Source organism: Artemia sp. Qi Xiang Cuo, chromosome 1 (genome assembly GCF_049724085.1).
Source record: "Artemia sp. Qi Xiang Cuo chromosome 1, ASM4972408v1, whole genome shotgun sequence".
Taxonomy (NCBI): domain Eukaryota; kingdom Metazoa; phylum Arthropoda; class Branchiopoda; order Anostraca; family Artemiidae; genus Artemia; species Artemia sp. Qi Xiang Cuo.
The window spans coordinates 59,858,260-59,870,144 of record NC_142794.1 but is presented as its reverse complement, the minus strand read 5'-3'; the positions used below and the strand labels follow the sequence as shown (position 1 = coordinate 59,870,144).

General features: G+C 35.8%; 1 protein-coding gene across 2 annotated transcripts in view; it reads left to right on the top strand.

Annotated features, from left to right (window-relative positions):
• The window catches only part of LOC148956542 (phosphatidylinositol 4-kinase type 2-alpha-like), a 127,988-nt gene that overhangs the window by 20,955 nt on the left and 95,148 nt on the right, over nt 1-11,885 (top strand). The window contains exon 3 of one of the 2 annotated variants that reach the window (XM_089085951.1): nt 7,815-7,894. In XM_089085951.1, the coding sequence (XP_088942077.1) occupies nt 7,815-7,894 (80 nt within the window). Of the gene's footprint in view, nt 1-7,814; nt 7,973-11,885 lie in introns of both variants that reach the window. The other variant, XM_089085950.1, reaches the window with a different exon arrangement.

The following is an 11,885-nucleotide window of genomic DNA, read 5'->3' as shown; positions in this document are numbered from 1 at the left end:
TACTTCAAGTTGGAAAATGGGTTTAGGAGCAACATTCAGAAAGTAACTTGCTCTGAAATGGTCTTAACAAAGTATTTCTTGTTGGTGAGGTATCCAAAAACATGTCGAGTATAGTAGCAGTTGAAAAAGATAAGTACTTCAAGTTTTAAATTGTGTATAGGAGTTACATTTAGAAAGTAACTTGCTCTTAAATGGTCTATGAAAAGTATTTCTCGGTGTTGATGTATCCAAAAAGCTTTAATGTATAGTTGCGTTTGAAAAATATCCTTAATTCAAGTTGGAAAATGGTCTTATGAGGGATAGTAAGAAAGAAACTTTCTCTAAAAGTGGCTTTGAAAAGTATTTCTGGGTGTTGAGGTATCCAAAAAGCAATAAAGTGGAATTGTTCGTGAAAAATGTAAGCGCTTTAGTTAGGAAAATTAGTTTAGGAGGGACATAAAGAAAGTAAATTGCTCTGAAATGGTATTTGAAAAGTATTTCTTGGTGTTGAGGTATCCAAAAAGCCGGAAAGTGTAGTCGTAGGTGAAACAGATAAGTACTTCAAGTTGGAAAATGAGTTTAGGTGGGACATTAAGAAAGCAACTTGCTCTGAAATGGTCTCTTGAAAAGTATTTCTTGGTGTTGAGGTATCCAAAAAGCTGTAAAGTATAGTGGTTGGTGAAATAGATAAGTACTTCAAGTTTAAAATTGTGTTTATGTGGGAACATTAAGATACAAACTTACTTTTATATGGTCTTCGATTAGTATTTCTTGGTGCTGATTTATCATATAATATGTAAATCTTATTGTTGTGTTAAGGTGATATGTAATTCAAGTTTACAACTGGTGTTAGGAGGGATATTAAGAATGTAGTAGGCTCTGAAATGGTCATTTAAAGGCATTTCTTGGTGCCAAGGTATCCAAAATTCTGTAATGTAGAGGCTCGGAGGAAAGAGATGAGAACTTCAACTTGGAAAATGGGTTTGTGAGTTACATTATGAATATATCTTGATCTGTAATAGTCTTTGAAATGTATATCTTAGTGTCGTGGTATCAAAAAAGCTGTAAAGTATAGTTGTGGGTGAAAAAGATAAGTACTTAAAGTTGGAAATTGAGTTGAAGACGGAGATCAAGAAAGTAACGAGGTCCGACAATGACTTCGCACGTTATATGTTTTTGTGTATGTATAAAATCACCTGTTAACTATTGTTGTGTGTTAACAATATTAGTCAAACAATAATAAAAATTTCCTGAGGTGAGACATTGAGAATGTCACTTGCTCTGAAATCGTATTTGAAAAGTATTTCTTGGTTATGAGGTATCCAAAAAGCTGTAAAGTATAGTTGTGGGTGAAAAAGATAAGTACTTCAAGTTGGAATTTCTTGGTGTTGAGGTATCAAAAAAGCTGTAAAGTATAGTTGTGGGTGAAAAAGATAAGTACTTCAAGTTGGAAAATGGGTTTAGGAGGGACATTAAGAAAGTAAACTTGCTCTGAAATGTTCTATGAAAAGTATATCTTGTTATTGAGGAATACAAAAAGATGTAACCTATAGGTTTGGGTGAAAAGGATAAGTACTTCAAGTTGGAAAATGGGTTTAGGAGGGACATTAAGAAAGTAACTTGCTCTGAAAATGTATCTGAAAACTATTTCTTGGTGTTGAGGTATCCAAAAAGCTGTATAGTTTAGTTGTGTGTGAAAAAGATAAGTCTTTCAAGTTGAAACATGTGTGTCGGAGGGACATTAAGAATGTAAATTGCTCTGAAATGGTCTTTGAAATGTATTTCTTGGTTTTGAGGTATCCAAAAAGCTGTATAGTATAGTTGGGTGTGAAAAACATAATTACTTCAAGTTGGAAAAAGGTTTTAAAAGGGTCATTAAGAAAGGAACGTGCTTTGAAATGGTCTATGAATAGTATTGCTTGTTGTTGAGGTATTCAAAAAAGCCGTAAAATATTTTTGATGGTGAAACATAAGTATTTCAAGTTTAAATATGGGTTTAGGTGGGACATTTAGAAAGTTACAGGCTCTGTATTGTTATTTGAATATCAGTTGTTTGTGTTTTGGTTTACAAATTGCTGTATAGTCTAGTTTTGGGAGAAATTTATAATAACACCATGTTGTACACAGTGTTTAGGAGTTACAGTAAGATAGTAACTTTCTCTGAAATGTTCTTTGAAAAGTATTTCTTGTTGTTGAGGTATCCAAATATCTGTAAAGTATATTTGTGGGTGAAAAAGATATGTACTTCAAGTTGGAAAATTGGTTTAGGAGGGAAATTAAGATAGTAACTTGCTCTGTCATTGTCTTTGAAAGGTATTTCTTGGTGTTGAGGTATCCAAAAAGCTGTAAAGTATAGTTGTGGGTGAAAAAGATAAGTACTTCAAGTTGGAAAATGGGTTTAGGAGGCACATTAAAAAAGTAGCTTGCTCTGAAATGGTCTTTGAAAAGTATTCCTTGGTGTTGATTAAGCATAATTTATTTCATGTATATTTGAGGTATTACAATATAAGTACCTCTTGTTTGAATATGTGTTTATTAGGGACAGTGAGAAAGTAATTAACTCTTAAATTTTTTTTGTAAAGCATTTCTTGTTGTTTGGGTAACCGAACAGCTGTAAAGTATAGTTGTGGATTAAAAATATAAGTACTTCAAGATGGAAAATGGGTTTAGGAGGGATAGTAAGAATGGAACTGGCTCTGACATGGTCTTTTATTAGTATTTCTTAGTGTTGAGGTATCAAAAAAGCTGTAAAGTATAGTTGTGGGCGAAAGATATATCTACTACCCGTTCGACAATAGGTTTAGGAGGGACATACAAACATTAACAAGCTCTGAAATTTAAAAACCAAATTAATTATTTTTGGATAGTTCACAACAATGAGGTAAAGTCAATGTTCGTGTGAATTTAATAAGTAAATCCATTATTAAAATGGGTTTAGGAAGGACATTAATAAAGTAACTTGATATGTAATGGTCTTTTAAAAGTATTTATTTGTTTTGAGTTATACGAACAGCTTTAATTGAATGTTGTGGGTGAAAAAGATTAGTCCGGCCAGTTTACATATGGGTTGAGTAGGGACAATAATAAAAAATCTTTCTCAGGAATGGTCTTTGAATTGTATTTCATGTTTTTGTGGCGTCAAGCAATAATAAATTAATCTTTTTGAGTGAAGAACTTATGTCCTTATACTTGGAAAATGGGTTTAGAAGGAACATTAAGAAAGTAACTGTTACAGAAATTGTCTACTTAAAGCAATTCTTTGTGTTGAGGTTACCTTAAATCAGTAAAGTATAGTTGTGGGTGAAAAAGATTATTAGATCATCTTGGACAATGGTTTTAGGTTGGATCGAGAGAATGTCGCTAGATATGTAAGTGTATTTGAAAAGTGTTTTTTGGTGTTCAGGCATACAAAAAGCTGTAAAGTATAAGAGTTTGTGAAGAAAATATATACTTTAGGGGTGAAATTGGTTTTGAGAGTGAGATTAAGAAATTAAATTTCTCTGAAATTTTCTTTGAAAAGTGTTTCTTTGTGTTGAGGTATCCAAAAATATGTAAAGTATAGTTTTGGGTGAAAAAGATAAGTACTTCAAGTTGGAAAATGGGTTTAGGAGGGACATTAAGAAAATAACTTGTTCTGAAAAGATATAATAAAGCCTTAGAAAGTATTAAAAAATGGAGAGGGGACTCTTTGGGGGCCCGGGGGGAGACATTAGGGGTCCGGGGGCCCTTGGGGGCCGGGTGGTCCATTGGGGACCCGAGAGGGCCTTTGGGGGTCCGGGGGCTTCCTTCGGGGTTGGGGTAGGGGGATCGGAGCACTTTGGGATTGGGGTAGGGACTTCACGACACTGTTCAGATGGAACTTGGGTATTATAAGGACTACACTCAGAACCTCTTCTAAAACATGTTCTAAAATCATCTTTTAGAATGTCTCTAACTGTTTCGCCGAAATAATTCCCTAAAATGTCTAAAACGGTTTCGCCCAAATAATCCCTAAACGTAATTTATGCGTGTTTCTTTTGTTTTTGGCATCCCTGTGCTGTCAGATTTGAAATTACTGGGGAACCCTTTCACGCTTTAGTCTATTCATCGCTAAGATGTTTCTTGGAGACTTGTGTCCTTCGCAAAGTTTATTAATATTTTTGGAGTTCGACCAGTAGATTTGTTTCCTGGGCAAAGTTTATCAATGTCTTGGGCCTATTCCTGGAGAATTGTTTCTGGGCGACGTTTTTTAATGTCTGACAGATGATGTCATGGTTGATTGATTTGTCAAGAAAGGGGAATTAATTTGTTGTTTCTAAGGGGAATTATTGATTCACGAAAGGGGAATTAATAAATAAAATAATAATTTATTTTTAACCCGCTAAGGTAACAAAAGCGGAGTATAAAAAAAGAAAAGAAAAAATACATACAAATCGACTAAATACACAGTAAAGACACTAAATCAATGAAGGAGGCGTACAAACCCATGATGAGCTGGGAGAGCCTTCACTGTCTGGGGGAGTTTTTCAGCAAGCTCAACTAGCTTTTCAGTTATATCTGGAAGCCCAAAAACTGAGACAAGGTTACGGTTCCGGTACCACGGAGGCAAATACAGTAGAAAACGCGAGAACCGAAAATAATAAGAACGTAATGACCGGGTATTTTTTCGCCCAAGAATGGGATAAACACCAGAAAGGAACAAAATTGAATGATCAGTAAAAACAGAATACAATTTAGCAAGGGTCTTCCTACTATATTTCCCCCGATTGGCAACAATTTTGGAATAAGATACTTGGATCTTTTTCTTACAATTTGCCACGGCTTGTTCTCGGAGAGATTTAAGATTTTTAGCAATGTTTATACCCAACCACCGAAAAGAAGAAACACATGGGACAGAAAAAGAAGAGGTCATTGAGGTCATTGAATCTTGACATTCGCCTCGAGCGTGCACTTGGCCAAAACAACAACATCAGCAAATAAATCGACCTTGGAAAAAGAGGTCATTGACCCCATTAGACTCGATCAATAATCCTTGAATAAATTATGTAAAAAAGTTGTAGGTGGCAGCAGGGGTGAGGGATCGGAGTAGCACCCCCCTTTCTACTATTTAGACCCTTTCGACAAAATTGCTTCCTGTTGACTAGTTAGAAGAATCCGATCACTCCTTCCCTGTTTTCCAAAAACCAAATATCAAGTTTTGTGGGGATTTGCTTGCGTCAAAAATACATTGCAGAGAATAAAAATAATGTAACGTGTCTCTGTGGTACAGTGGTCGCTATTCCTGACTATCAGGCGGAAGACCCGAGTTCGATTCCTCGTCAGAGAAATTTTTTTATATATTGAATTTAAAGTTTAAAAAAGAAACTCAGTTTCTTTTTTAAATCCAATCTATTAAATCCTTCGGCTCAACAGGCGTCTCCAGAAGAATATCACAGTCGGCCTTCAGGTTACAGGTAAGTCTCCACTGCTTTGATAACATGGGGCCTGGGAGTTTAAAAGATCAGCTAACAGTTAGTCAAGCAATAATAAGTAATAAACTGTACAAAAACGTGCAGAAATTATTTGAAAAAAACTACGTTTTCTAAAGAGTTAAAGAGGCTGAGTCACAAGTTCGAACCTTAAAACGTAGAGGGATTAGGAGGTGCAGTTGGGGGGCTGCCGCCCCCAAACCCCGCTTCCGTATATGAAAGGGGGTGTGCCCTCCTCAACGCCGCGCTCTTTACGCTAAAGTTTGACTTTCTCACAATTCTTTTTTTAAACAATAAAAACTTTAGCGTAAAGAGCGAGGCGTTGAGGAGGGCACAGCCCCTTTCATATACGGAAGCGGGGGGTTGGGGGGCGGCAGCCCCCCAACTGCACCTCTTTATCCCTGTACGTTTTAAGGTTCGAACTTGTGACTCAGCCTCTTTAACTCTTTAGAAAACGTAGTTTTTTTTTCAAATAATCCAGTCAAAGAACAGTACAATATTTGATATAGATCATAAAATGAAAATATATTAATAGATAATGAAATCAAAAATAGTTATCATCATCAGAATCCGACATACATGCACTTCCACAACTACATAGCAAGCTACAATTTTTTATTCCTTCACAACCAAAACGCGACCTGAAGCCATTTGTACAAGTGCAATATGGCGAGATTCTTTGGATCCAAAGTGGCCACTGTGGCAAGGAACTAGTTATTGGTATCACATATAGGTCTTGTATTTAATTTCGTCCCCTGGTGATGTAAGATATTAATGCCCCCATTAACTACTGGTTCACTTTTCAGAAGAATGTTATAAATTGGGTCAATATCCAAATTTCCTATATCTCTAATTATTGAAATATTAGCAAGCATATGTTTTTTTTTATTTTTACAATAGCCTCCCTTATCCACTGAGCAAAACCTCTATCATTAGAAATGATCGTGGCATCATCGAACTTTACATAATAGTCAGGGTGGTAGAAAATGTGTTCAGCCAAAGCCGAAATAAAGGTTTCAGGAGGCTTGCTGAATTGTTCAGCTTTTTCTATTGAGTTGCGATGCTCAATAAATCTTTGAATAAATTGTAAAACATCCTACATGAACAAGGAATACCATAAACCCCACTGACCCAATTTCCCTGGGTCAAATCCTTTCCAGAATTTAGAAAAATGCTTAATGGTCTTATTGACTGGAAACATGTATCAATGTTATATTTATGTAAAATTCGTTTATGTTTTTCCCACAGGCCCGGTGCATATGGTAAAGAGATATAACTCTTAGACAAATTCAATTCCGGAGACTTTGAAACTGAAATTATTTTAATATTATGTTTAATACATCTATTTTATATTATTTCGTTTTTTAATTTAATTGGGTAACCATTGCAAAATAAATGTCCTCCAAATACAATAATTCTGAATTCAGAAATTCATGGGAATAAATTCTGAAAGCCCTATCCACTAATGAAGTTACAACACCTCTTTTCTGCCAAAACAGGGGGCACGAGTGAAAATTCGGATATCTATCGCTATGCGTAGGCTTTTTGTGTATTGAGAAAAGCAAATGTTAATAAGAGGTCAAGAAAAGGTAGCTTGTTATTTTCTTCAAACTCAACTGTAATCTTTTCATTTTTATCAAAACTTTTTAAATGTTTACGGAAAAGGTCTAAGGATCCGAAACCGTGTTTCCAAATACAAACTACGTCATCCGTAAATCTGCCCCAGAAATAAGGGGAAAGTCTAAGATTACGTATAGCGGACGTTTCAATAAAATCCATGAAAAGGTTTGCCAACAGAGGACAACAAAGGACGGGTTCTTGTCTCCCTTGCCCCCTCGAAGCGGATAAGGAGAATAATCCCAAAAACTTAACCACAATGACTTATTCCCCGGTATTTTTTTGCACTCAGTTTTATCAGCTTTCTTGTAAAATGAAAGAATAACTGATTTCTTCTAATCCTTTGGGAAAGTGTTGGTCCTCCATACCTCTTCAGGCATACCATGGAGCTGTTCCGTAGTGATCTTGGGGCACTGTTTGTATATTTCTGGGGGGAGACCATCTTGGCCTGGGGCTTTGTTGCTCTTCTACAAAGTATTCTTGAGTATGTCTGCTCTTGTTGGGGCGGCCAGTTCAATTTATTTGAAAACGTTCCATTATGAGATATTTGTTTCAGCGCATATGATTACTTTAGCTGACAAAGTGATTACGCCTTATCTGCTTTTTCTTTCACTATTCACTTAATCAGCCGTGTAATAAGATAACAGCAATGTATGGTACTGTGAAACTATCGACAGAATGGGAACATTCCAATAATAACATAATTTCAACAATAGATTCTTTTGTCTTAAATGAGCGGAATATTGGTGAGTGTATTATTTCTTTTTTCAGAGGAACGCGGAAGCTAAACAGTGTCTCTCCCGAAAGTACAGAGTCTTCCATCTTGCCGGATATCGGATTTGCTGGCATTGGTAAGAATTTGCCGAAAACAAGGGAACACCAACCATTGTTAGGACATGCTAGAATTGAATCTGTTAATAGATTTATAGGTAAGAAACAACTAGGGGGAGTAGCAAATAGTCAACTGGCTGTAATATTGGCTTACTACTAAAAGGTATATTTTTATGTTGATACTAACGCTTCTTGTAGATTCAGTAATATGGTTGTTTGTTTCCTATGTCCTGACTTATTTTGTTACTCTAATTGTAGTGGGATCCATCATACAGATAATTTTAGGTGGGGGGGGGGTTACACCTCGTAGAAGCTTTGTTTTATTTAACTCAATGTGCGCCAAAAAAGACGTTATTTCAGCTGCACTACGTATTTACTAGCTTTAGTTGTCGTATTTTTAGTTTCTTAGGATCTTTCTAGTTTCAGTGATGGCAACAGTTTTCATTTTTAATCGAATAAACTTTTTTTCTAAGATAGAGTCGTTGTGAACAATTAAGTATTACACAAGTGTCCACGTTGTCGATAAAAAAAGCACGGTTGAGAACCATTGGCCCGACTGAATTATTTCATTCCGCATTGTATTATTTTTGAAAAAAAACGCCTTTGTCATAAAGCACAAGACAAAAATGAGGGAATTAATTCTAGACGCATTAGCTTTTATTCAAGTTGTTTTAACAATGAAAGCCATCAAATTCTAAGAAGAAAACAGATCATAGTCAAGACGATGCAAAAGAGCTAGAAATATGCCACCCCCTATCGGTTCTGGGATAAATTTTAGGCGAGAGGGAAAAACAACGGGCTCCTCCCTTTGAATTCATTTTATGGACTCCGTCCAAAATGAAACCGAGCTTTTCTAAAAATCAGCAGAAATTAATATTCGTATTAGTAATAACCAGCTCTAGGTTTAATAACCATACTTCAGCCAACAGATTGTATGAAAAATTTGGATTAAGAAAGTTAGCCGTGTTAACAAATGAATGGCGGTACATTGCTGAAAAATGTGATTTATGGCATTCCAGCTGGGGCCAAGCAAAATGCAGAAGGACATCGAAAGGGATGGGGTAAGGAGAAGTCCAATTTAAATAATTGAGAACTTCATGGAATGGAGTGAAGCTCTGATTAGAGTGAGATGGAGGAGGAGTGTGCACGGCTGTCTTGGCCTCACGCTGCTTGGTGCCTTAGTGAGTTGTCAGTACTAGTACTAATAAGATCTTCAAATAAATACCCTTTAATGCATTAAAAAATGTAATGCTTTCAAGCAATGGTGGGAATCTTGTATTGGTAGGTGTGGTGGGATCCAAGATTGAGTAAAAGTTGAGACAATATTTACCTTTACTTTGGTCCTTTTTTTTTAACTAAACTGCCAAGATCTTGCCGATTGTGCTTCTGGAGCCGGCAGGAGAGCTTGGTTGCGTCACCGCATTTTGGTTATATTGCCCAGAGCTTACGCAGGAAATGGGACAGTTAGTAATTCAGAACTGATTATTGGCCTGCGGCGACAATCGTGTATTCTACATACAGGATTACAAGACGTAATCTTTAAGTTATCTGTATTATTGCAGAATCTCTGTTCCTAGTTCTTGTTCAGTATTTGCTTGTAAAGTTTGTCTCTTGTTGTTTACTTCTTTTATATCTTCGCTTATAGTTCCTTAATGCCTTCGCCTACTTTGGTCCTCTAATGGTAGCGTTCAGTGACAGTATGGGTTCCGACCGGTAGAGAATCTATATCATCTCTAGCTTTCGTAATGCTTGTAGGAAACATTTACGATGTTTAATATACATATAATACAGTCTGCTCTAGGTATAGGTCATATTTATAAACGTTTACATGATAAGGACAGAATCAGAATTCGCTACGCAAATGGAAACTTGTCTATTATATCCACTTTAAATTCCGCTTGAACTATTAGATGTCAATAACAGTCTTAATATTCTAGGAAATGGAAACGCGGACATTAAGAAAAACTAATCCAATTTACAGCCTTTTAACCTAAAGAGGAAGCAGTGAAGAGAAGTAATACAGACATATTAGTCTAGCAATAACCCGGAAACTTATGAAAAACTATTATCATCAAACCTTACAGATTTTCACCTGTTTAAAAAAAAATTAAAAAAATCTATGCTCACAAAAGAAGGCACACTTAATAAGAACATCAAATTATATACTGGCACTAAAACTCAATCATAAACTATAAAAATTAGTACTATGAAATATTTTCTTGAAGATTGACAGATTGACTTCTTTAGTTTCACTTCGTTATTTTATGTTGTCAGGCTTTGTTCGCATAGAATTCGTATACATTTACACCTAGTAAACACATAAAAAATCTCTGAATATTATCAAAATATCCTTTATAACAAACTTGGAGCACAAAAATCTCCAGAACTAAACATAAATCTGCCAAAAATAGTATTCTTCAATCTAAACAACTGCAAGGATAGATTTCCTGTTATTCCTGTTTCAAAGAAACCGTTTCTTCTGTCAAGCTATTCCACACAAAAAATATTCTCATCTTCATTCTAACTATGACTACCCTTTCTAATTCTTTAGCGTATTTTTAATAATCTGTATAATAACCTTGAGGCTGAGAAGCTCTTCTCTACTACTTCTCCTAAAACTGTTTGTTCTTTTTTGCTCTCCACTCGGACCTTCCTCAATCTCTGTCTTACTTTTATCAAAGATAAAAAAAAAAAAAAAAAAAAAAACGACACACTTCCTCCGGTGTTTCTCCATAGACATGTGGTCGCCAATGAGCAAGTTGTCAGGTGCTAGTTTTATCGTGGTGTCTACCAGGACACTTGAAAAGATGATTATATGTGTTCTATGGAATCCCTTGTCCTTGCCAACGCTTCCTGGTGGATAAGGATAAAACACACTATCCTTCAGATACAGGCCTTCAAAGATTTTAATTGGCCAAGACGAAGAATTTGTTCCCATCCGTGAGATGGAATTCTCTTTATCCGTGTCGTCCTCTCTTATTGTCCATGGCACGAAACCTGCTGCCTTTTCGAGGTTTGAGGATCTGCAACCTAAACCTCTCTATGCTTATGTGAGCTCTCACCTTACTGACCCAGGATCCTCTGAACCCTTTAGCTTCTCCTTCCAGATGTATCCAGATCCATCTTGAACGCCTAATTATTCCTCGACAGCATCTTTTTATAGTTCAGACGCATACCTTTTATTTCCTTGTTTATTTATATATTGTTTTATATGTGTCTTTTTTTTACTAAATAGCTTAAATCAAATATAACTTTCAATCCATTTCCTATCTACCAGCTCACTGATCTTCCCTTCATAATTGACAATTTCAGCCTTGCAAGCTGAAATTACGTCGTCTGACGCTTCAATAAAACTACCAGTTACCTCTTGCTAGTTTAACCTTAAAGAAGTCACACTATTTTTAAAAATGAAAACTAAACGCTTATCATCTGCAACATGAACAGAAACAACATACAGAAATTCAGAGTATTTGCCAGCAGTTTCTATAACGACCGTCATTTCATCGGGTCAAGGCCTTCTTTCGACTCAAAAAGAACATTTTGCTTGAAGAGGGGTCTACAACTATTTTTTTGGGAGTCACTATACTTTCAGAAATGGTAGATTAATCGATTTCTCATTCTCATTACTCGAGGAAGTCAATGTGTTGGTTCAGAAGCAAAGATTTAAGCCTATGTTTCGGAGTGTATCCCAACCAAGTATAACATCAAAGCCTAAGCCAGGACCACCTAGAAATTCCATAACATTTTCCGTGAACTATATGCTTCAAAAATTCTTATATGTGAAACTGACTTTAATGAAAGAGAAATGGCTTTGAATCTCGACCAATCGGTTTTATCGTAGCTCGTGGTGGCTTTACCTTAACTTTTTGCTTATTAAGCGCCTCAAGAATTCGTTCATTGAACAATGATTTATGACAAACAGGATCTAACAAAGCTTTGACACTTGATAATGCTCAAAATAACTGTCATGGTAATAGACTGTGTTATATGGATATTCAATCCCATATAACA